Source organism: Pygoscelis adeliae, unplaced genomic scaffold, assembly GCF_000699105.1.
Source record: "Pygoscelis adeliae isolate BGI_AS28 unplaced genomic scaffold, ASM69910v1 Scaffold356, whole genome shotgun sequence".
Taxonomy (NCBI): Eukaryota; Metazoa; Chordata; class Aves; order Sphenisciformes; family Spheniscidae; genus Pygoscelis; species Pygoscelis adeliae.
Window position 1 is genome coordinate 1,496,590 of NW_008824949.1, and position 27,577 is coordinate 1,524,166.

Sequence of the window (27,577 nt, forward strand, 5' to 3'; positions counted from 1 at the left end):
TATAAAACAAAACCAAAAAGTCTGTTTTAACCCTAAAAATTGTTTTTAATTATGTTTTTAAATGTCTTTTTGATTTTTAATAAAAATCTCAAAACTTTCTGTAAGTACCGAAACAAATTTTCACTTTTTTATGTCTATTTGAACAGAAACAATTTTCAGAATTCAGTGCGAACTTATCGAAATTGCTTTGGTTGTCCTGAAATTGTGTTCTGCAAATAAATTATGTATTGAGAAACCCTCCGACTATCAAATTCTAGTAAGTGCCATCCTAATTCTGCACGTGTTAAAGGAATTAACACTTCTCATTCTACAATTCACATAGCTTTTATGTAAAAATACTTTCCACACTGACATCTAGTGAAGTTTTACAGTAAGAAGAAAAAACCTATTCTAATACTTTGCACTTACAGAAAACTTTTCGTTTTCCAAATTACCTATATTTTAGATTACTAGAATTTGCAACACATTTGTACATCATGCACTATTTTCTTTTGAAAGATATTTTGCCACTATTTTTAATAAACCACGTTTACCTGCCAAACGCTCAGACATTCTGATGGATACATTAGAGAAAGTTATAATGATAAGAACTGGTGCAATTAAATTTAAAACATGAGCAGCAAAGTTACTGTTTTCCTATTACGCCAGATGTACTTATGTCCTGGTTTCGGCTGGGATAGAGTTAATTTTCTTCCTAGTAGCTGGTACAGTGCTGTGGTTTGGATTTATGATGAGAATAATGTTGATAACACACCGATGTTTCAGTTGTTGCTAGGTAATGCTTACACTAAATCAAGGACTTTTCAGCTTCCCATGCTCTGCCGACTGGGAAGGCTGGAGGTGCACAAGAAGCTGGGAGGGGGCACAGCCAGGACAGCTGACCCAAACTGGCCACAGGGACATTCCATACCATGTGACGTCATGCTTGGGACATAAACTGGGGGAAAGCTGGCCGGGGGGGCCGCTGCTCAGGGACTGGCTGGGCATTGGTCGGCGGGTGGTGAGCAATTGCATTGTGCATCACTTGCTTTGTATATTTTTTAATTATTATTACTATTTTATTTCAATTATTAAACTGTTCTTACCTCAACTCATGAGTTTTCTCACTTTTACTCTTCAAATTCTCTCCCCCATCCCACTGGGGCGGGGAGAGTGAGCGAGCGGCTGTGTAGTGCTCAGTTGCCGGCTGAGGTTAAACCACAACAACTTATAAGGGCTAAACATCTAACATTAACAAAACAATTCTACCAAATTCAGTGGGAATTATGAATGAAAAATATTTTAATTCATACATTTTAGATATTAATACAACAAGTCATCTCTCTTCTCTATGCAGTATCCAGAAAGCTTGTATTCCTACATTCTCTCCGTAATCAATGAAGAAAGAGAGGTTCCTCTGGGAATACCTAAATTAGTCTCCTGCTCTGAATCATCCCAGAGCTTATGCTTAGTAGGCTTTATGAATAGCACACACAGTCTTTGAGGGTGCAGAAGTGGAAGGACTGTTAGGGAGAGCTTGTGAATTTCTTGACCCCATAGCTGCCCAACTACTTGCACAGAGACAACATACAATCTCAGATACCTTCTACCCTCCTTGAGCTGCACTGCAGGGAGGCAAGATATGATGTTGTACCAGCTACAACATTAATTTCAGCACTCATTAAGGTTCTAAAGGCAAAGTCTCATTTTTATGCCTCATCAAAAAAAGACAGTTAAGCACTGCCTGACACAATATACAGGAGGTTCAGTGCTGACTCCAGGGAAAATACATCACCTATTGAATGACAGGCGAACCTATAAATGCTTTCTGCAGTGACAGATATTTGAAGAGAGACAGATTACACATTTTCCCTTCTCATTAGCGGTTGTACTCCAGATACGAGTTTGGGCTCTGCTTTTTCAGACTGCCACATAGCTGTAGTTTGCAACAGAACCAACTGACTTGAGTCTTTCTAGCCTCAAAACACAAAGGAGAAGAAAGGGAAGGTCCATCTAGACAGAGATCGCACTTAAAACGGAAACACTCCCGGGCAAAGGGTTTTCAACACTTTCTTGGTAAAAACTGTAGTGATCTACAAGTCAAGAAGTGCAGAAAATCCTGGTCTAGGGACTGGGACCCCAGTACTTCTGTTTGAGCTTCAACCTGCTGACACCATGGCTACTGGTTTTACAAGATGAGTCTGGAAAGCTAGATGTCTTCCGGTGCTTGAGGGAGGTGAGGGTAAAAACAGCTGGATATTAAATTATGTTTTGGCTAAAAGCTGCCTGAAGCTAAATTACACACTTGTAATCACTTCAATTGCAAGGCAAAAATACTAGTAATTAATTGTGGCAATGTGACAGGATTTAAAGCAACCAAACGATTCTTGGTAGTATACAAAATGTAAAAATCTGAAATCTATCAACATTTTATGTACTGAAATTAGTTCCACTTGCAACGGCATCAGAATTAGTTTTTCCAGTTAATAACCTTCTCTTCATCTGAATCTAATCTTGACAACAGAAACACCATCAAGAATTATGAAATGGAAAAAATGGCTTCTGTTTAAAACAAGGAACTCTTCATACTTGCACTCTATTTTGTATTTTATCACAGAGAAGCACAATAATCTGAGGTAAGGCTGCCAGATGACCAGGTTTCTCCAGACACAGACCTTTTTTCCAAACAGAAATTCTATCCAGGCAAAAAAAAAAAAAGACAAATTTGGTCATTTGCCTGGAATTTCCAGATGCTGGGCAGCATAGTCAGGTGGTAGCTCTAATGTGGCTGCTTGATGCTTGGAAATTCTGGACAATGTATATCCACCAGGAGTTTCGTGCATCCAAACAAAGTTACCTTGTGTGCAGAACATACCTAGCATGCTTCCTTTACTGAGTACTCCCGAGTAAGACATGCCAGATAGGGTCCAGATTCTGTCCTGAATTTCCTGGACATAAATATGAGAGCCCTCGCATGAAGCACTCACTCTAAAGCAATCTTCTAAGTGCATCCACAACTTGCATACACAGATGAGAAAGCTGGAACAATGTATAGGGCCACCAAGGTATTTACTAGTTCAAGATACGTAAATAGCAATGGGCACGTATGTGTTAGTACACACATCTAAAGATTCAGAACTAGATTTACAGGGACCTAGCACCTGGTTGTGTAGCAAAATCCACAGCCTGAATTAGACTTCTGGAATAAAAAAAAACCAAAACAAAAAAAAACCAAAACAAACAAGCAAGAGAAGATTTAGATGCTTAGAAAGGGGATACACACTGGGCAGCAATTAGAGCAGCAGTAACTACAGAGAGACAGGAGGAAAGGCTGAAGAGTTTGTCTTCATTCCACTTCTCTAACTACTAGACAACTTATCCTGAGATTCGAGGAGATACTGCCTTCCAGTTAGGATTCAGTCTTTAGCCATCTCGGAGTGAGGTGGACCAGGTTTTATTTGTTTGCTTTAAAGAAGAAGAATAAATCCCTCATTTCAGAGAAAGAACAATGCCCTGAAAAAAGGGGGCCCAGCTTCAAGATGTTTAATATCGAATACTCATTTGATAAAAATACAGAAATTCTAAATGGCATAGGAATTAAAAACCAGGTTTCCCCTACTTCACATATATAATCTAACCACTGGGTCACAATCACATTTTCTGCCTCATTCTTCCAATTTCTTAACTACTCCATACAGAGATGAGTTTTAAAAAGGAAAGCTGATAATGCCTGCAGCTCCAGGCAATCTACAAATTTACGGTTACTGCATGTTTCCCAGAGAAAGGAGATGTGCCTTGAAACTCTCATCCACATCCTGGGTACCTGCCCTCTGGCTGAACCAGCAGGTCGCAGGAAGCAGCATCCCTACTTCTACAGCCATTTTGTATGAAGCCTCACAAGTTGTACTCAACAGCTCACTTAGCAGCGCTCCCATCTCAGCTAACACAGATTGAGGAACACCTATTTAATAGAGCCTAAAAGATTTTCTGTATATTTAATAGATGCCAAGCTAGGCAGCACCATGAAAACTATGGTAGTAGAGAGCTTGGCCGAAAGCAGAGTCTTAGGCACGTCAAGGATCTTCAGTCCAAAAGCGATATACATCCAGGCAGCCACAGAATGAAAGTTTTAGGAATCAAAACTTTAGATCTAGACAGATATTAAGCCCCTGAAACTTTAAGTCAATTTTTCCAATCTTTATAAAAGGTGCAAGACCTCTCTGCCTCTCAGAGACATGCTAGTTTTGATTCAATGATCTTTATTAATATATCCTTACACACAGGATATAGCATGACATCCTAGCATGGATGGCAGAAAAACCCTGCAATTTCTACAGTAGTAGTAACAACTGCATACATAGAAACTGATAGGTAAGGGCTTTTCTTCCAAAAAAAAAAACCAAAACCCAAAAAAAACTTATTAAAAAAAGCTTGACAAGGATTCAGTGAAACACTTTACCATGGAAACACTGAATATTATTATTTAGGGTCTCTGGCCAAACTCAGTATCATTAACAATACCTTTTCATATGCACTGCAAAAAAATTATGCTGGCATGATATTACAAGATTGAAACTAAAGATTCATTTAAAAACCAGGTATTTCAAAGTTAAAAATTAGTACAGCTTTAATTCTTCATCAGCGAACACATATATTACCAAAATAATCTCTGTATTGCTATTATTAACATCATCACATCCAGATTTAATGAGACTGTCCCAACTTTTAACAACCGTATTATGATTTTGAGAGCCCATACCTGTTTCAGGTTATTAATAGAAGTCTTCTGCTATTGACAGGTCTCCTGGTTTCATCAGAACAGGCTAGATGGCCTTGGTCTCATTTTTTTCAACTTGATGTAAGATGGTATGAAAGGGCAGGTATGGGCAATACCTTATCTCCAGGTTGTCCTACAGTGCTTTAAGCTGTTTGTGGTGACAATAAGCAGTGGGTCTAGGTGGATCAAATCACTGGAAACCATTCAAAAGCATACAAACAGTGTCAGCCTCAGAACGCAGCAACAAAAATCTTACTGAACTCCAGACTCACTCAGTATTTGCCTTTTAAACAAAAATGGTGGTTAATATGCTAAACTGAAAGGATGTCTGAAAAATGAAAACATACACCTCTGTCTGGTATCAGCAAATTCAGTAAGCAGCTCTTTAGAGACAAAGTGGGGAAGTCATCTGAGCTCAAGCAAAATGGATTAGTTTTTGCTGAAATCAGTGCAAAAACATGAACCCAACACCAGCAGCTGAACCTCAAAATCTTCCAGAATAGCATGGATAAACAGCTCATTTCCATACAATCCCTCTGGACTGAAATGAAACAAGAGAGAAAACTGATATCTGAACATTTGGTACCACCACAATACAGAGTATGAAGAGCTCTGCTACCCTTTCATTTCTGTGCCATATTGCAGGACTGAAATTACTACCTTTGGATGATTCTGAACCATGGTTAAAAGATGTAACAAGTTCCAAATTCCCCCTGCCAACAGAAACAAAGACACTATAAGGGTACCTGCTTAGCCATCAATCAGGAGCCAGGCTGCCTCACTTAACATCCAATTCTAAAACCCTCCACTAAGCAGGCCATGCTTGAAAGCAAGGTCTGCTTTAATTTAGCAAAATGCGCTTCATTACATAAAGATAAATGACTGACAAAGATCTTTTTTTTTTTCCTTTCCTATAAGCAATCATAAATGTATGCCTCTCACATTCTCTAAAGCACCAAACAACGTTTCAGTGTATTATTTTCTTAATTTTTGGAGGACCTAGGGCCAAGCTCCTTAATTAATTTAGTCTTTGAAAATCAACTAGATCTACTTACACAAGGAAATTAGCCAAAGTTTGTCTTCATTAGACTTGAGACTCAGGCCAATCTGACCTGCTTAAGGAAAAAAAAGAAGAAACAATAATCACCAACATCAATCCCTTGCCACGCTGTGCTTGTGTAATTAGCTTACTGAAACCAATTAAACGCATGAAGATGCATTTATAAATAAATAAATGCCAAGAGGCTAGATGAGAAGACTTAATTATTCTTCCAAGTTCAGTGACAGACGCTAAAATGATTCCACATTCCCCTGCTGACAAATTTAGAAAGGGTACCTTTCCCATCCAAAAAATTCCACCAGACACCAATTAAAGGTATTTTGATTTGATTTTGTTCACACTCAAATCAAACAGGATCTTTTTAATATAACCTCCCATTAAATCATAGAGGAAACTCTCCAGAATCACATAATACCTCAGACACAAACAACGGATTAAATAAGAGTTCCTCTACCTTCAAGCCATCTGCTAGTTTGCCAATGAAGCTCCAGGGAAAGACTATTTAGGGTGGGCTTCATCTCACCTGATTTTAGCCATCTAAACTTTTGACTTGAAGCATAAAGTCTCTATTTAGGCTCCTCCTACAGTCAGCTGAATAGAGATGGGCATTTCTAGAGAAAATAAATCCCACTTTAAGATATGTGTCCAAAAACCTAACTCATCTGCACCTTAAGTTAGGCAGAGGTTTATCTCACCTACCATTCCCTGGTCAAATTAAATACAAATATATTCATACACTAAGGATGGTACTCATCTCACTGAAATGTGGTAATAATAAAGTGTTGAGCTCAATCTCTCTACTTTTCCATTGGTCAAAAGAGAACATCATCTTTCTCAAGCATATATTTTAAAATTGAATGAAGCATATTATGGAGGCATTTCTCTCTCAAACCTCCTATACGGGCTGCCTGGATAGCTATCTCAAACCAAGTATTTCATTTAAGACAATGGAAACACAAGCAAGATGAATCCCTGACTTAGTGCATAGCACCACATATATTTAGATTTAGCTGAGCAGATACTGAGAGTTTAGACTTCACTTCCTTAACTCTTAATAATACAAATAACCCATTTAAAGTATTTTTAGTAATAACAGTGTTAATTTAAATTGTCCTTAGCATTGGTAGGGCGTGTTGGCACACCAGGAAGTCTAGGGGATGAGTCTAAATCCACTTGGAACAAAATCAAGCAAAAAGCCTGCAGAACACAGAAGATAACTGAGGGCATGGAACAACCTGGGCTGGCAGCAATAGCGTTAAGTCCATTAGTTGTCATTAGAACAAAATACACCACCATGGCCTTGCCAGTCCAGTCCAATCACAATGACTTGGCCTATTCAGATTACTTCTTGAAATGGTAAAGTCAGTCAAGTTTTGGTCAGACTTACGATCTTTGGGAACACCAAGGTGTAATATGATTTCAAGCATGGATACTTATCCATCAAGAACTGCAGTAAAAATACCTTCCAATTTTCAGTCAGTTGAACAATTTGGGGGAAGAAAGTTAAACACACACCTTTACATCCAGCTACAATACTGTTTGCTATCTCAGTTAAATTCTTAGTATCTTTGACAGCTTTGCAAATAAAGCAAATACTGTCTTCTAACACAGATGCAGGTCCTCAAATAAGATAAACAAGACAGCTTGCAGTAAACCAGCTCTATCTAGCACTAGTAGCTTGCAATATGTTTAATGATGAGGACAATCTGCTGACATTCCACAACTATAAGTAAAAAATAGCATTACTTGTGTAATTTTAAATGCTATAGACATATTCAGAAGTTTAGGTGATTCTTTTTTAAAATCTTCACCTCATATGAAACACATTATTAAAAGGAAGAAAATGATGTGACATATAGAAACATAGATTGTTCAGAAACCATACTAACTTTACAATAACCTTTTAAATTACATTTAATTCTGTAATGCTTCTTTTTCAGAAAAAAAAAAAAAAAAAAACAAAAAAAACAAAAAAAACAAACCAAACTTCTGCTGGGGCACAGAAATCCCATCAAGGTGGAGTTCATAGGCAGGTAAAATAGAAGCAATAACCAACAGACAATTTTAGTTGTAATACTTCAGGGCATGCCTATGTGTGCAACTCCTGTAGACATACCTGAGCTAGTTTACATAATGACAGCAATATGAATGTGCCAGCCAGCAACACAGCATGGTCTTGTCCAGTCACTCACAAATTTATTCGCCTTTTTGGGTGGATGTTGCAACCTCATTTAAACACTGTCCTGCTGCAGTTGTCACCATCTCAACTCAACAGTTCGAAACAAACCGCGGTATGTCTATGAACCAGAGCAATGTTTCGACTGCAACACAAAAGCATTCTAACAGGCAGATACCACTTACTTCTCAACTATCCACTTATAATAATGAGAAAATGCTGGACTGATTTCCTGGACCTTCCTGAGGCAAATGACAGTTATGTCCTCCCCTGATATAAAAGGCCTCATGGAAACTTGTCAGTTCTCTGCTCCTGTTTCTTCCTAAACTATTTCACCCTGACCCAAAACACTTGAATTAATGGATCCCACCTGAGGAAATATTTTTTTAAATACTCATTTGAATTTAAATAATTCCTTCTATTTGAATTAATTAACTTTCCTGTTCCCTATGTAAAGTAGAGCAGCATTAATTATCTCCCTTTTACAGGCTGAGAAAGTGAGACTCACTAAAATTCAGTGACTTGCTCATAGGCAGAGAGGAGCTCCATGGTAGAGGAGGGAACGGAAGCAAGAACCTGAACAAGATGGAAATAAAATTTTCAATCATATCAGTGGAATTTATTTAAATCGCATGCTGCTGTGGGTCCCCTCACACCCATTTGTGAGCTTCAAGACACAACGTTAAAGGACAAAACCAGGGACCCACCAACAATATTCTAAAACTGTAATACTGAGTATAACCAACCAGACAGTCAACACACTTAAATCACTATCAAGCCCAATTATGAGAACAGCTGTAAACCAGTAAAACGTCAGAGTGTCATAAGTCATTGTATTAGCCTTCTTTTCTCTTCCACTCCTCATTCTTTTCTTTTTCAAAGGACAGCAAAGCTTCCAGGATAATCCTCTATGCACCATACGTGCTCTTCTTCCCAACTCTGAGGTCTAGGATTATAAAATGAAAGCTGAGATCCTCACAGTTCTATCATTTCATGAGTTAGGACTTCAAGACACCAAGTAAATGCAATAAATGAGAATTGACAATGGCAACACTAACACCTTGCAGACGTCTACAAGCAACGTCTCATGGGTAATTACATGCCAGTCAATTGGTCAAAAAGATTAGCTAAGGAGCTCAAAACACTGCCATTCCCTTTACAGAAATTTTAAAGGCAATCTGCTCTGTCTGCATAAAGAAAGCTTTACGCTCCTAGCACACTTACTAATGAGTATGCTTCACACCACCACCATCACGCCTTTTATACTCTTTCCGGTTTTACATTTTTATTGCTCATAGAGGATGGCGTTCTGAAACAACAGGTCACGCATGTATTTTCATTTTCAATTGGAGTTTAACTCTGGAGTGCCACGCCATGGTCATTCATACTTTAATGTACAACAGCTGATTCAAGGGTAAAACTCATGTATGAGAAAAGACTGAACTGTCATTTTGACTCTTCACTGCCTCTACTTTCTGCCTCAGTAAGACAGAAAACATTATTATTCTCATTTCTTAGCATTCTACTTTTGGGGTGCACTTACTTTGCATAGGACAAAGGAAAAGTGAACAGGATCGACATAGTTTATAAACACTAAAGAGGTCAGTATAGTAACACTGTGGTACATAAGCCACAGCAGGAACTATTTGCAGACTTCGAAGGCTAATTGATGTTTTCTTTCCTGACAAAATGACCTAGAGACTCTAGCTTTCCTGGAAGTGCTTCTGCTGCACGTTACCCTGGAGGAACTTGCTCAGTCCTATCCCCTCCCCATACTCTGAGAACTTGCCTCGCAAGAATACTTCTTCAACAAAGCAGTTTTGGAGCTTACAAACTCTATTTTATTAGTCTAAATGGCTTGCTGATGGCCTGAAAGCCTAGAGTTTCCCAGGTAATTAATACGTTGCTTCTCTTCAACCCTCTACAGTAACTATCAGCCAATAGTACAGACCATTCCACATGTCCAAGATTCTTATATCCAAAATTAGATCTGAAACAGCAAGTCTCTACCATGTCTTGAACGTCAACACAGTAAATAAAAATAATTTATTATAATATACTTGAAAGGAAACATTTTCTGTATAATTAATAGAAGTCACATTTTCTGTAAAAAAACCTCCTTAAATAAGCATCTCTATTCAATTACATACACAACGAGAAGTAAGACAGAAAGAGTCTAGTTTTCCCTTTGAGAATAAAGGCATTTGGAACAATGCCTATACAAACCTACTCATCTCTTCTCCATTAATTCCACATGATTTTCCCGTAAGCGTACCTGGTTTTCTATAACCAATTGTGATTTGCATAAATTCTTCCCAGAAAAGAAACAATTACTTAACCTAATGATTTCTCCATTAACAGACATTTTGGCAACAATAGATGATGGAGAAATCCTTGATTAGGTTCAGGAGAATTCTGACTAGCATAAACAGGCATTTACATCAATAAGAGTCTCAGCGTAAGTTCGCTTTAAACGCAGAACATTCAGTGTGCTGAGGGAATATGACTGATTTAGGTATCCTGACTAAATTAAGGTGTACCCAAAATGTTTTTTTGCTTTTGCAAGAGATGGACATATACAAAGCCCTGATATCCAAAGATGCTATTCTGAATGGATAAAACTTCTGTACTGGAGAAGCTAATAGCCCCTCTCCAACTGCAGCTCTAGGCTCTGTCTCTCTATCCTACACATCGGCTGAGCCTTAGCCCAAGATCCCAAGTCGCGGCCCAAATGAACAAGAGGACAGAATTCCTTTTGCAGCCCCTTCCCACCCCACTCCAGCTACAGCTCTAGGGTCTGTCTCTCTCCCAAACCTAATCCTAGCCCCAGCCCAATTCATCACCACCAAACCGTACTCCCCCAAAAGTCCAAACCATCATTTTCTCTTGAATTTTAGTTCCTTTATCAAGGAACGTTCTTCAAAAGCCAGTTTGATATTACTAACATAGGCATTATCACTAATGCAGCTTTTGCTTGTTAAGTCACAAGAATACAAAGAGGAAGTGGCAGTTAACCCCTCAGTCACTGAAACACAGACACTAGTTCTACTATAACACTTCCTTCAAAATATCACCGTCAACTGAGAACTCAGTGGTTTCTGTCTCAGCACAATGAGAATGGTTAGACTGAAAAAGGAAAAGGACAAATACTTTTGAAGGGAAGGGATCATAGCTTAGCATTTGAAATGTAGTAGAGATGTACTACAAAAGGATCGTCTAAGTCCTTGACTATCTAGCAGTTGAATTAGCAAGAAAACAAGTTTAGGAGTCATGCTTGCAAAAGGGGGCATACTATAGTTTGCACATCCTTAAAACGTGATCAAAAAAGATAGGTACTCAGGTATTACAAATCCTAGCCTACTTTTGGATGGGTTGCTTAACTTTTTACAACCTCCATTTTTTCAGCAGTAAAATGGAAATAATAATCCTGACTTTTCGGACAGTAAGGCTACGAAGGTTAATTCATTTAAATTCCACGAAAGTCTTTTGAGCTCCTTGTATGAAAAGTGTTACTTAATTAAACATTGTTATTATTCCAAAGGAGCAACCGTAACAAAAAAATCCTGTTTATTTTATTGCCTACTGCAATTTGCATGTAACTGTCCAACCCCCCCAAAAGGAGCGCTTGTCCCTGTTCTGATAAGGACTTGTGCTAGTCAAAGCGTATTATATGAGAAAAGCATACTCTACACCAACACAAAAACATTTTAACCAGTGAAAAATTAAACAGATGTTATGACCATCAGGATTTTTAATACTGTTTTTAAATTACTTAATGTTCTTTTCCTGAGTTTCATGTACATTTTAAACTAGGTTTATTTCTCTTTATCAGCTAAAATACATTCTAATCTCTTTTGATGTCTTATTTAATGAATTAGAATGGTTCTTAACTCTATTTTTATGGACATAGAAACAGAAACTAATGGAACACATTGCTTTGATTTGTCTGTCTACAAAGGAGCCCAAAGTTGGTGTTGCTAGTTCTCAGCCAATACTGCATTGTTCTTTATTTAAATTTCATCTATTCCTAAATAAAAACATAATGAAAAGAAAAAGAAAACACAAAAGAGATGTTGCAACCTTAAGTAATACCACTTAGAGCAGAATGCAGATGTCCTCTTTTAGCTTTTCAGAGCTTAAGAATTCCAAGGTGCAGTAGCTTACCCTTAGAGCTTTCATGTACTACTGTCTAATTCGATGATGCTTCACTTGATTATAAATGCTGGGACAAGGAGCCTCACAGATCTGAACGAGCACAACTATTACCGGATTTTTTCCCTGGGCTGCGGTCACAGTGCAGATCATGGAGGCCAAATGTAATTCACTGAATATCAATCTGACCAAAAAACTGACAGAAACACAACAGGCAAATTCTTGCTCCTGTTGTGATCCCCATCTGGTTGGAGAAAAACTTAAATGCTCCAACTGGTTCTAAAAGCCCAGGTCTGATAGAAAATAACTACCCAGAAGACAGCACTGGAGAAAAGATTTGTAAGATTACTCTCCCCTGTCTATGGGCTATGTCAAATACAGGACTGAGCAGGAGTGGGCCACATGGTGCTTCAAAGGCTGCAGCTAGGTATGCAACACAAGGAACAATGAGGAATGATTAAAGTAATTTAGATGGCCCACAACAAGAGTCTAAGACAAAACAAGGGGGTCTCCAAACTCTCAACAGCTCAGGATCTCAAAGATTTGACCACAGTAGAAAGCCACAGTGTCCAGAGTTGTACACAAATATTTTTATATAAAGTGCCATATAGTCTTTAAAAAAGCTTCATGCCACCTGCCAGTCAGCAGCACAGAGACCAGAAAGCCTCTCTGCATTGCAATGGCAGACCTGTATATTACAAAGTTAGGGAAAGCAAGCCAGTACTACTTTCTGCTGAACTGACATGCTCCTTTCAGATCATTTCCTATACAATTTGAAACAAGTGTAACCTTTGGAGGTGTAAGTAGCACTAGTAAGCAACCTATTTCTCTCATTCAGAGCATTTCCAGTTTGTTCAAAGAAAGGCTTCTTCCATATAGTATATTCTGACATACTGAATAAAGACCAGCTCCTGTTTCTTTCACAGACCTTAAAGAGCAGGATGTAGCACAATGTTAAAGGTATCTGCTTATTGCCAAGCCCTGAAAACCATCTAACATTATATACTCAATGTGAAGTATTGTTTGAAAACAGAAACTTTTAAAAGATCAGTTTTCTTAGTCTAAATCAGATACAATATCTTTGTAATAACCTCCTTTTAGATGTACTACACTTCTTTCTTGGGATTCAGAATTGCCATTTATAAACAACCAAAGGAACAAAATTTTTCTATTACTTACATTGATCCGTTTCACAGACGGTAAAAGGATTCATCATCATGTCAGCCCCTTACCTACACTTCTCACTGCCTAAGACCCTCAGCTGTAGCCCAGGGCCCAGTGGTGAAAGGCAAATCCCCGATACCAGTGGCTTGCTTGTCCTAGCAATCCTTTACAAGACAGTACATAAGCAAAATGAAATTAAAAGTAAAGAAAACTATTTCAACTACCTTGCCATGTAGTTTGTGGACATCGTATCTTATTTGAGCAAATTCACGGAGTCCAAAAGATCCTCCAACAAGATATAGCTGAAAAACAAAATGAAAACAGACATGTTAGGACTACTACGAAAAAGAAGACTTTGCATACTGACCCAATTCATTTAGCAAAAGACCCTACTATTCTTCCAACAGAAGCACCAGGAAATGAAGAAAATAATCAATTGGAAGATATGCATAGGAGAAGAGGGAGTATACATCAAGTCAGAGCCTTCTTCCACTCTCTGGGTCTGGATTTCACAAATTTCCTCCTTCGTACAAAGACAGCTGCTTCATGACTCACGTTTTCTAGGGACTTCCTCTCCTCTTACCCCTTCTTTCCCTCCCCATATGGCTTCCTGACATAACTGCAGCAAAGGAACCTTTACCTCGCCGCCACAGGATTTATTCTCATCATTTTCAAACTCTATGGGGAAGTAACAATGCTACATTGACTTACTCTTGATGTCTGTGGGTAAGAGATCTAATTAAGCTTCTAAACAGTCCAGCTGATTGGAGCTGTGGTTCAATGATATGTTATCACATAGGCTAAGAAATCATATCCAGCACACCTGCACTTTTATTAAGTGCCTCCTTAGTTGTCTTGCAATTCCCTCCACACCTGTGAAGCTTATGAACAATAAAGGGAGAAATGGGAGGGTGGGGGGTGGGGGAACCTTCATATCCACATAAAGAAATTGTTAAATTATTCTTTCTTATGACAGAGGGATATCATAAAACTGTCTATGTATTTTTACCATTAAAAATGGACAGACCAACCAAAAGATCAAGTAATGTTAACAAACACCCATAAGAACTTGAAAATTAGCTTAGAAATCTAGCTACTCTGTGGAAGAATCAGGCCTCTTGCTCCTGCTCTGATCTGACAGACTCCATCTACTGTTCTCTGTTAAGGCAGATGCACAGGAGGCCAAAAGGCTTCACATCTAGAGACGCACATCTAAGGAAGGTGGAAGCATGAGGAAGCTCTAAGGACCCGAGTGGAAAAAAAAAAACCACCCCCCCCCCCTATTTTATCATACCACATTGCTGTTACAGTCCTTCATTACAGGCTATTGCTGCACTGGTAACTGTTTTCTACACAATGCTGGCGGACTTCTTGCTACATATTAAGTTTGCAGCAATGGCCTGTGTCCAAGAATTGTTATAATTATGCTGCACAGGTAGTCAAAATGTATGTTCTTTCCAAAAAGTATGCCATCTGAAGTTCAGGTCACTGAGGCCACAAAGCCATATTCATTCAATTTAAATTAAAAAACAAAAACCAAAACAAACCCCAAACCACAAACACCAAAAAAACCTCCTTCTACATTTATTCCTTCTAAAAATTGCAGGACTATGTGATTTCCCATCAAGCAGGTAAAACTACTCACAACCATGTGAACGCACTCCCCACACACACTTAGATGCTGGTATGTTACAGACCGGTACCCAGGAACTAATGTGCTCTGTTCACACAACAGGCAACCCTTCACCAATAGCCAAGAGTTAAAGGCTCCACAGTCTCCTTCTGAGCCTGGCCCTTTTGATAAGCCTAAGAATCTAGCTGATAATTAGAAACAAATAGACCAAAATTTTGTGGTACGAACATCTAGCTGCTAGGCCACAGAACTCTGCTTTCAGAAAGCCAATCAAAAAATCATCATGTGGTAGCAAGTTAACTTTCAGCAACTAGAAATTTGACCTACCAAAAATTGGATGGCACCATGCTTGTATCATAACTGTTCAAGGAATTAATGATGCTCTTGCAAATATTGAATCATCAAAATACACAATAGCAAAAAAGGTATTCGTATAAAGGGGGGGGAAGTCTTCCTCATGTGTCAGTATTTTGGTAAGAAAGAATAACAGGAAACAGAAAATAAAGTATTCAAAATAGTTAAAAAGAACCTGAAAATTATTCAAGATTTATTCAGTCAAAGCAGAAGATTTGTCAGCTGAAGATATGGTAACACATAATGCTGAAAGTCTCAAGGATCAGACTATAATTGAATTGTAATATGGTTGACACCTCAGCATAAGTTTTCATTAGCTGATCTTCTTTAACTCCTAACAAGTATTATGTCAATTAACAGCCAATGAGTTAACTTAACAAACTTCCAGTCCTAATGAACAGAAATCAGAAGCGCTATAGACAAGTATACGGCTGTTACAAACCACACCTTATTGCCTTTGTGTATATTAGCACGTTGTCAAAGAGTGGCTATGGTGGAGCAAAAGCAACTGCATTAGAAATGGTTCAGTACACAGTTGTTAAACTATGCGGAAAGTAGCACTTACTTGTGACATCAATTAAAAATTAGTTTGCCCAACAACAAACTTGCATGAAGTATATACCGTTGTGAGATGCGATATGAACAAGTGGAAGACCTTTCAGTGGCCTGTTCCTCATAACCCAACTATTATTTAACATAATGAAAATGTACACTGTGGCTTACGAAGCCATGCTCCAAGCTAAAAAAAAAAAAAATATTCCATTCTTTAGCTTTGATCATTCAAAACTATGGAATGTACACTGTAACTAAGAGAAATCAAGTAGAAAGCTGTTGCATGAAATAAGTCATGTGCTACTCATTTTGTTTCATCACATGCTATCACTTGTTTGACAGCAACCATTATACAGTGCATTTTACATCTGCAGCTATACACACGACAAAGGAGTTGATACACACACACCTCTCGGTTCCTTTAGACAGGTTTTGGCCTGAGACTGTAATTTTACTCACATCACCTTTACACTACAAAAGGGAAAAAACCACTTGTTTTCTGATGCACTTCTGCTCTTCATACAGTATAAGCAGTATAACTAGCCTGGCAAGTTGGCACATTTTGCTTATCAGGCATTACCAGTATAGTTGCCTTTACATTTCCAATACTGCAATAGTTGATTTATCTTACGATGAAACATCAATTAGGTTGCGTCTGAGTCAAAGCACATTGATGCTGTAAAAAATTACAAATGCCACTGAAATATTACACAGTGTAATGCTGGAAGGTTAGGATTAAGATCAAATAATTTTCAAAAGCACACAATACACACAAAAATATAAATAATATGTTTACAATGTTACTTAACCAATGTTCTAAAGTACCAAACACGGTGTCTAAGACTTCATTGCAAAACCAGACCAGAATCAGTCATATTCAGCACCTACTTAATCAACCAACAGTGTGTCAATACAGTTAGCTGACAACCCTGAGCATGAATTGCCTTGATCTACACAAGGCAGAGCAGCAATGGACAGCTATTCAGTCAATTAGATTTTTGAAAACTGTGTTCAAAAGCCAATAAAAGAACGTATAAATGAGTTTATGCAACTATAATAGCATTAAAATTAGTAAAGGACTCAGTGACCGACAATGCATTGAGTGGAAATACTAGTCTCGGTTTAAGTGTTTCCTTTCTCTTTTTTGCATTATGAGGGAAGATGTCCTCATTACCTTCATTTAGGTTAACTGTATTTAAAGGGAAGAATGCATACATACAAACCACAATGAAGCATCAAGAGTCACCAGTCAAAATAGTTAGAAGTGGGATAAGACTCAAAAATTCCAGCAACATTATCACCTTGTTGGCTTTGCATATTCTGTATGTCTCACATACATTTCTAGTTTCCCAATTTGTAAAACAGAGGTAATCTCTACATTCCTTGCAAAACACTCTTCAGATAAAAAAACACTATAATGGATGAATTTGCTCAATGTAAACCAAGGGCAACAGTGAAGTCCAGTATGTTCCATCCACTAGTCCAGACATAAAAGAGACAGTAGAAGCTATTCAGGATGCCATATAAATAAAACAGTTAGGTTGGCAATATTCTAATGAAGTCAGGCTCAAGTTCACTCTCCAGTTAACTGAAAGGGGAAAAGTAATGCCACATATAATGAAAATTAAAATGTATTTTTCTTCATTCCAATTTTAGGATCATACAGATATTTAACTGACATTATAAAATGTTAAGGCATTGGCATCTGAAGAGTACTCAAGCTGGAAAGTTCAAATATACCTGCATTCTTTCACTGTGAGGGAACTATTTGTTTTATATGCTTCAGAATGTGGAGCAAAAAACATTATTATGTAGTGAACATCATCTGTCTAGTTACCTGGATGCATACAGCGGATTGATGAAGTGATAATAACGTCTCACTTTTTCCTTTACACCTGAAGTTTACCTTAGGAAGGCAAAGATCATAAAACATACTAGTTAGCCAGCACTTAACACCAAAGCAAACAGCTTAACAGCACCACTAGCACAACCCCCCATTAAAGATCTCACATTGGATTATTCCTTCATGTTTCAGTGAGTACACAAAAAAACCCCTACAATGTTGCAATGCAGTTATGCATGCACGGAAGACTTGCATGTTGCAAAACAAAATGAAAGACAGGATGTGACCTAAGAGCACCATCTGTCACATACACTCAGCAACCTCAATAAATGTTTTATATAAAAAAAATGACACAAAATTCTCTTTAATAACATTCTTTTAAAAATTCTATTTGTTCACCTCTCCATTGGGAAGTATGTTATGCAGTCAGTTATGGATGGCATCAGACTGATCCCTTGAACTGCATCTTACGCATCAGTTGCATACTGATCATCAAATACATACTTGTATTTGTCACCAACAACTACAGTGAGATGTTCACTGAGGACTCATAACAGCAGAAGAACTTGGGACTTACAGCAGATCCTTACTTTTTTAGTTTCCTGCATAATCTAAAGCAGCCATCTTCAGTTCCTTGGGTTAACAAAGTAACAAGAAACTATTTCTCTGGCAGGACCAGCAATTTGCGTATTACAGGCGTCCCTGTTAAGAGAAAGCTATTCCTGCTATAGTACCAATTGTGAAAGCCAGATTACAAAATCACATTTGTCATAAATCCCTAAATTAACCAAATGACAATATTTAGTGCTGGCGACACAGATTATGCAGTGCTGGAAAATGTTATGATACATAACACTGAAGAAGAAACATGGTAATTTTCTAACCTCTTCTTCAAGACTGCTGCTGCAAAACTCTCCAGCTATTCATCAGGAGCTTCGAAACTAGAACAGTCATGTGAATGATTTTATTTTAGTTTGCAGTGATCACGGTAAAAAGGGTTTTGGGGTTTCCTTTTTAAAGAACTGTTGTATGTGCAAGACTGATGAAAGATGGCAATTTGACAGCCCAGAAGACTGAAGTCTCTTACTTGTTCCCTAAATAAAGTAGCAGGGGAAACCGCCAGTCCCAGAAAGACCCAGGCAGGTCATCTTAACCTGAAGCGCCCCCCTCTGCCAGCTCTAACTCTCAAGAGTTTATTTCCCACAGTCATTCCAGCACTTGGCTCTAATGCTGAAACTGCTGAGAAGAGAGGAAAACAGTGCAGAAGTTTCTTCTCAGAAACTTACTAAATCCTCTCCCCACCCTCGATGGGAGCAGAAGAGGGTCTACCTTTTCTTCTTGTCTGCAACAAATGGAAATCATTTTTAGTTCAGATCAGAGGCCTCTTTTGGGGGAAAACAGAAACCAAAACTATGCATCCCTTAGTAGTTATTTCATTCACAAGCACAAGTAAGAGAATGCACTGACTTAATACATATACTAGAATTCACAAACTGTAGAAAGACTGCACTGCATTACATTCAAAAATGGATGAAATATGCCAGTAGACGACCACATGGATACTATGCTGCCAACCTGGGACAGCAGCTGGTATAAACTGGAGCCAATCGTAACTGACCGATAAAGCAGAAGAGTGTAGTTTTCACAGCATGTAGAACTCTGTGCAGAATATTAAACTTGACCCAAGGTATCAGGTTAATTGGCTCAGTATAAAGTATGTTGAAAGCAATGATTTTAAAGATTGCAAATACGAATGGCTACAGGCCAGAGTGCAACAAAAACTGTCCGCATCCTTGCAATGCTACTGTTCAATGTCTTAGGAAGAAAACAAAACCTTTGTTTATTAAAATGTCCACTTCATAACAGGTTGGAAAGCACAGAAAATGCATTTAATAGAAACCAATCTAAGAACAATGCAGAAGAGACAGAAACCCATATGTTTCTCAGCGTGAGCATTAGTGAAAAAGGGCATTTTCAGCCACAGCATCGTCATTTTGCATTACACACATTGCTTGGGCTGGTCAGATGACAAGGGAATTTCACTCAAGCAGCTGCAGCTGTTTGAAAAACAAGTCTGCTGTGGTGGTCAAGCTGCAGTTTCTGAACACCACCTTTTCTTTCTTTATAAGCTTCTAAAAGCCGAAATTTCAATTCCTTATTAAAATTATCATTCCCATTACTCACAGGTTTAAATCTAGCCAAGGTACATTACAATGAGAAACTGTTTACACCTCATGGCAACCTGCTGTTCTTGTGATGTGTTAGGCCCAGCTCAAAACACCAATAAACTGAAACGTGAGTTAAAGAACATAAAAAGAACTACTAGTTCTTCACTACTAGTCAAGGAATATTTCCCTATTGACAACGCTGGACAGGGGATGAAGGTGAAATATACTTTAGAATAAATATTAATCTTACATCTTTTACCTTCACCACCCCTTGAAGAAGGTGGAGACTTAGAGCAGGACCAAACACACAAAGTAAAAACAGGCAAGTCTGTACTTACGTTCCTGTTCTGAGGCTCAACACAGAACCTCAGTTCCCCTGAGTGCCAGATTAGTCCATTCTAACAGCATTAAACGATGCAAATACACTCTTTATGTTTTCAAATGAAACAGAGGGGAAATCTGGAGTACTAAAGATTGCCTGTTTGTTTGTCTAACATTTATCTGGAAAATAGTACTCCAAGATTAAGAATCAAAAGAAAAGTTTAAGGCGTTGATTCAAAAGATGAGCTCAGAAATTTTAAGGCCTGACAGTCAACTGAAAGATGGAAGTCAGCTAATTCAGACTGCACAAACTGGAGTCCACAGAAGCCCATTCAGTTTGAACACGCTGGCTTCCACTCCGGCACAAACAGTTCCAGGGGGTGGTTTTGTCTGGAACAGCTCCACACTCCGCTGTGGGTTCAAACACACACAGATGAACAGGAGATGCAAAGCAGAAGCGCAGCAGAAGTCGAAGACATATCTCATCATAAGCTTAGAGACCCAATATTTATAATACAAGTCACTGAAGCATAAAAGCAGCACTCTGTGATTCGCTGATTGGGAGCAACCATTTTAAAATTCTAAAAACAGTTTTGTATTTATTGCTTTTCTAGGCTACAAATGTAATACTTGGGATTTTTACAGGCAATCAAAATTTATCTACAAATATTAGAAGTCAGAATTCTTTTCTCATGGGCAAATGTTAACTTCTATTAATCTCTCAAAAGCATATTAACATTTAAATCAACTGGTCTGCATGTGTCAAATTTTGTTGTAAAGTTACATGAAGTAATAGATATTAATAAAAGCCCCGCAATTCAATATTATGAATTGTTCAAGTCGATAATGTGAATGAGGTTAACAATAACACTGACACATCTAAAAGTGAAAAATACTGATTGTAGTAATCCTTTTTCAAACAATATTAGAAGATAATGTAATAACAGTTTCTACACATAGACACTGATGGCAACAATAGATCTCAGAAACATGATTACTCCTGAGAAGAATTTTCCGTATTTCTCAATGTTCATATCATCTTTTATGATGGAGGGCAGATCCTCCAGAATCCGTGGGAAGAAGGTGTGCCTTGTATTCACCATACCCCAGGACTCAGAATTCAGCAGCTTTATATGAAATTAATTTGGTATGTTGTATTTAAAGAAATCTTTGGAAAGTTAGTTACTTAAATACATTTAAATGATAAAAACACCACTTCCCTACCCATTAACCCTGTAAAACTTTCACTTTCAGTGACTCAGAGCACAATAAAATACCATTTCACAATATTTGCAGAACATTTCTGAGCATCAGTCACGGCTTCCAGGTGACCCTGACTTCACCAGTGAACAAAACTAATTCACAGACCTGTAATTTCATGTCCTGATGTCTGGGAAAGGTGTTTTGTTTTGTTTTGTCTGTCAAAAAGGTTGAGAGACAACTGGTTCATTGACAAGGGCCTGAGATGCCACTGACCTTCTCTAATGGTGCCTGGAAGCACAGACCACATGGCTGCAGCATTGTTAGGGACTCTCTCTAATCTGACCTTTTTTCTTGTCCTGTACATGACATGCATTCTTGGCATCTCTTGACAAAGTGTTTATCAAAGTAAACTTGCACTGTTCAAGGCAGCAATGTAGATGGCATTGTAGTACAGTCTGTGTGCATAAAAACTGATGGAAATAGATTTTAGAAACATGCTTATTCACAGAAAAATCTTCCACTGTTCCAAGCTACCCCCATCTTCTCTTTTGGCAACACTAGACACAGCACATAAAACACCAAAGACAAGATCCAGAAGGAGAAGCAAAGTACTTGTAAAAGTACAGTCATTACAGAATGAGGAAAAAAAAACCCAGAAAAATGAAAAGAAGTCAAAATCTACAGCTATAGATACGGAGAATGTTGCAACATACTGCAAATTTGAAACTTGCAGCACTACATATATAGTGCAATCTACTTATTTTAGGTATGCAATAAAAATCACCAAATGAGCCACAGAATATATTTCCTGTCTCCTAAGATGCCACTTCAGATCCTCAGAATTTATTTTTTCCCTTGTAACATGTTGACAGCAGAACTGGAACTGCATCTATACATTCATTTTGCAACTTGGAGAGCATGAAAGATTCTTGTCTAGAATCGGACAGAGACAGAACCACAAACACAAGTTTTAGAGAGTGGTGTGAGCACATGAAATAATGTTTTTTAACCGGTGTTTTAAAACTGTTACTGCTTTGCAATTTTGAAATCCAAACATATTTCCTCAATGATGTAGAATCACCATTTATACTTGTCTGAAAAAGTAACTTCCAGCAACCTTCAAACATTCTAACTGCACTAGAGAAGTAACCTTACATGTTCAGTGTCTCATAAGGAAGGTATGACACTGGATCCACTAGCTGTAATACCAAAGAGCCGCCTTCTCTCAGAAGCATCACAGCGGCAATAGGACATTGACAGACACATCCCTTTTGGTGAGGTAGAGTTGACTGTGGAATATAAAGCAGCAGTGTCTGAAGCTCTTCTTCTGTAACAGAACCAAGTATCCTAAAGACTTGTAAGTTAAGCTTCATGTGATAAGGAAAGAGTTCCCATTATCATGGTAAGAAACGGAGATGTCAATATAGCTGACAAAGATGTTTAAGTTACCATAGAGGCTGCACAGCCCTCCATCATAACAGCGAATTTTACAGATACATCTGTAAGGTTGCTGGAGTTCATCCCAACACCTCCACAGATATTACCATCTTTACCGATGCTTTAGCACTACTCACCCTGTAGCACTCAAGCTGTTAAGATACTCCATGCCAGGTTACATCACTCTCTCCTGCATGCTTACTGTTTTACACCATGCAGAGATATCTTATCTGTGAAGTTTACAGAGTTAAAGGAAACATTCACAAATCAAGGCTTCCTGCAGGTTTAATTCCTACCCTGTACAGTCTTGTTGGTGCTCACAAAGAAATACTCTTTATCTTCTGAGAAAGTATGACTGAAAACTGTGATTTACCCATCTTACTCTGAAAGCTGTTGTCAGTTTGAGGTTTAAAGATCAACCAAGAAAATGCCTTCTGCACTGAAATATTCTAACAGCCCCAGGCCCAAAAGAACAAAAAAAAAACCAATCAAGATAATTTACACTAAAAAGTAAGAAATATTTTTAATACATATTTGTGCGCGTGTGTGTATAATGAGACTCATCTGTCTTTGAATTATGATCTCTTTAACCTTTGAGCCTTTAAAAAAAGTAGTGCGGGGATTTTTCATTCAAATATGTAGTGTAAGAAGGGAAGATATGAAAGCTGTTTGATTTTTTTTTTCCGTAAAAAAAGCAAATGCGGTACTGATGAAAAGTCCAGCAGTACTGAAGAATAAAGTCCTGTTACCTGTCTAGTGAAATAAATGATGTACAGGATGCAAGAATCTAACAGAAACCTTTGGTTTCAGTATTACCAATAAATTCAGCAGAATTTAAAGGGTTACAAAGACATGCTCCTTCTGATTCTGTGCATAGATTCAGTGTCTTTTTTGCTGTAATTGATCTTTTAGCACAATTCTGTTCAGCTTCAGAGATGCTTTCAGAGTTCTGTAGACAGCTGGGGAACTAACAAGAATTGCATGAATTCTCCTTTTTCTTAATCCTTGGGAAGCCTTTGGGTAGCAACACAGAAACATTCTGAAGTATTCACAGGGGAGAATAATTTTAAGGCAGGGAGACATGAAACCCTGGAAAGAAATATAATAGAATATTTTTCTATATAATATTGCCCCTGGAGGAGAGAGCTCTGCGGTAACAGAAATGGAATGAAATTAGGCAGTACAAAGTCAAAGAAACCAGTTTCAAAAATGTCTGCTATGACCTATGGCAAATCATGCAAAAACACTAGGAGGGCCAAAAGGACAACCACAGGTCTACCTTGGCCTGGGAAGCTGAAGTCCTAGCACCAGCACTGAAGCAGAACTGAGAAAATCTACGCCACTGCTGCCAGATGGTTGCTCAACCTCTCCTTAAAACCCCTAAGTATGTATCACGAGTGCTCTTTCCTAACAAAGAGCAATATTTTCTTAACATCTGATCTAAAACTCATTTGTTTTGGTACTTCTTTCCCAAGCTACAAAAAGCAATCATCACTCTCAATATATGATGTACAGAACTTCTCAGACGTTTCTAAAATAAACTAAGTCAATTCCTTCAAGCATTCCTTAACGGTGGAATTTCTGCTGTATCTTTTATGTTGCTCTCCTCTAGACTTTACAGTTTGTCTTCATCATCTCTACAGTGGCACCACAAAGCTGGAAAATTACTCCAGCTGAGGACTTTGAGTAGACTGGAAGAGTTCTGTTCCATGGTTTACTTTACTTTTGACAAGTTTCTCTGTCTTATAATGACATTTGTCTTTTTTCACAATATTACAGCCCACATTATTTCTGCAGGACCCACCCCACCTAAGATACCTTTCAATTTGGAAGGCACCGGATAACTACATTTTATAATATTTTTTCAGTCCATTGAGAACACGAATGATAAGAAGCATACCTTTGCCATATTTTCACTGAAGTGCAATGCTCACAGGGAAGATAATGTAGAAAGCTTTATCAAAGTCGAGATCTTGTGTATCAGTTGTATCTCCTCACCTACTATACCAGCTAACCTATCAAATATCAAATCTGATATATTTATTATTGAAAAGCAATGGTGACTCTTCTCCACCGGGTCACCACCTCTAAGAATCTATAATTTAATCACATAATATTTTCCCCAAACCTTTTACGGAGTTAAAATTCAGCTGGAGAGTACTAAACTGCCTGGGTTCCCCTCATTTTGAAAGAGAAGTAGCAAACCTCAAATAATTACATAAACAATAGGACTGTGACCTAAAACTATATCCAACCTTAAACATCTAAGAAAGGTGTTATTAAACTAAAGAATAATGTCAGAACACTCAAAAAACGGCATGAAAAATTAGAAAGCAAAATAAATTCAGTCTAAACATGAAAGCAGCAAAGCTCTGGACAGCCTTTTAGGTATACATGCATGCAGCAGGATATCTAAACAGCTGTACCACTATGCTTGATCACTTTATGAAAGGTGTTATATGAAGAGGTTGTCTGCAATATCAGGGAGTGGAGTTGCTGATGCAAATGATTCATACAGTCCTGGTATTATCACACTAGTTTGTTGGTTCGTTTGGGTTTTTTAAATCTGTTTTCATCTCTTACAAATGTCTTCATCAATATTTTGAGAAAAGATACTTTAGTGTATTCAACTGCATGAATATTTCCACTTCAAGTCCTTACTCTAGAACCTCCATAATATCACTTTAAAATAAATGGCCCTAAACTTTTTTAACTCTAACAAGTGTCACTGTCCTTCTTCAGACCACTCCATTTTTCTGAGGCACGCTGCTGAATATCTGAGGAGGATGACACTAATTTCTCTAGTAGTATTATAAAAATGTTGGAATTATCCTTTGCCCTACTCTTTATCCACCTTGATATTTGCTTACTTTTTCTAAACCAATTGTATATATGGAAAATGAGACATGGATTGCATTAACAGAAACCACACTGTCCTGGCTGCTGCTTTTGTCTTCCTTCCTGAGTTTTTATCCCTAAGTCCATCTGAGTTGTTGAATTTTTTTTATAGCGCGCACAGGTACTTAGGATAGGCGAGTGCAACCTATTCTGCTGTCTTACAATTTTGTTTTATTCCTTTGACTTTACCGATCTTTTCTAACCTCGACTATTCTAAATAGTTATGCCTCACCTATCACTTTGAGCACAACAGTAACTATAACGCATCACCTCATTTAACTCAAATTCTGTCCATTTATTTGGACGTGCAAGTTATCAGACCAACACTGCCGTTGCAGTTTAAAATCCGCTGAAAAGCTGAAGAAAGTTAGACAAACACATAAGCAATGTTTTAAAGAAAAAAACACCAAGATGCATTTTCCTGCACCTGTTAGCCAGGAATATCTTCAAGAGCGTGCGTTATAACCCTCTCCCCGACCTCCGAAGGCCACCGCTGAACCCGCGGGTACCAGGCTGGCCTGTGACCGGTATGCTGGTACCAGGCTGGCCTGTGACCGGTATGCTGCACCCCGCTGACCTTCCTGAGGAGACGTGTTTGTTGGGGAGCACGTCCCTGTGTCCCACACCAGCTGTAGCCAAGCTGCTTAGATTTTATATAGCTTCCACTGTATCTATGGGAAGAAAAGGATGGGGCTGGAGCCGTGCTGTCACCTGCAAAAGTATGCAGCTAGGATTTAAGGCCAGGGGATGCCAGTAACAGCATGCGTGTGCTGAAAGGGGAATCGAGGCTTAAAATGATCTGGCTCCATGGCCGCCAAACCTGGGCTGTCCTGAAGCCCCCCTGAGGTTTCTGCCCCTGTGTTTTTCATCCGCCACCTATGGTGTGTGGAATGAAATCTCCCCACCCGTTATTCCTCCTGGAAGCTTTTTTGTGCAGACATGCTGTTTTTGTTAGGTGTTTGTACCACACATAGCACAGTGACGTTCTCATTTTTGTATTAGGGCTGCTGCACATTATGCTGTTATTCTTACTGTTGATTACTTTTGGTACCTGTGAATGCCCGTTCATTAATATCACAAAACATTGTACGTGTATATTGTGCTATTATATTAAGGTAATTACATCCATGAGTGGCAGTTCAGTCTGTTTATATTCCAGGACTGAAAATTCAAATTTAGTCACTACAGCACAGTCCCTAACGGTGAGATGAAAGCACCGACCACAAAACCGCAGTAACCCAGGCCTGACCCTGAATTATCCTACTGAGATAAAATTCCCTTTGGATGTGTATGGGGAAAGGGAAGAGGAATTCACCTTCAGTAAAGCCACCTTTGAAGACACAAGAAATGAGAAAACAACAACAAAAGACTACAGAGAAGAAGACTCTTAAGATAACCCTGAGGCTGATGAGGAGCTCAGTGCTAACATGTGGCCGGGTGGTTTGCCACAGGAAGTTGCTCAGGAGAAGTTCCCTTCAAGAACCTCAAAGGTGAAAGAAGAACATGTTTCCCCGGACAAATCCATTCCAGCAGGTACCAGGCTGGCCTGTGAATGGTTTCATCCACCCCGCTGACCTTCCTGAGGCGACGTGTTTGTTGGGGAGCCCGTCCCTGTGTCCCACACCAGCTGTAGCCAAGCTGCTTAGATTTTATATAGCTTCCACTGTATCTATGGGAAGAAAAGGATGGGGCTGGAGCCGTGCTGTCACCTGCAAAAGTATGCAGCTAGGATTTAAGGCCAGGGGATGCCAGTAACAGCATGCGTGTGCTGAAAGGGGAATCGAGGCTTAAAATGATCTGGCTCCATGGCCGCCAAACCTGGGCTGTCCTGAAGCCCCCCTGAGGTTTCTGCCCCTGTGT

At 38.5% G+C, this 27,577-nt stretch overlaps 1 protein-coding gene across 1 annotated transcript in view; it reads right to left on the reverse strand.

The window, feature by feature from the left end:
- The window catches only part of LOC103918294 (cytochrome c oxidase assembly protein COX16 homolog, mitochondrial), a 49,892-nt gene extending 24,720 nt beyond the window's left edge, over positions 1–25,172 (reverse strand). The window contains exons 1-2 of the mRNA XM_009325590.1: positions 24,720–25,172; positions 13,533–13,610 (exon numbers count right to left, since the gene is read on the reverse strand). Of these exons, the coding sequence (XP_009323865.1) occupies positions 13,533–13,610; positions 24,720–24,728 (87 nt within the window). The 5' untranslated portion in view covers positions 24,729–25,172. The remainder of the gene's footprint in view (positions 1–13,532; positions 13,611–24,719) is intronic.
- Positions 25,173–27,577: the final 2,405 nt, after the last annotated feature.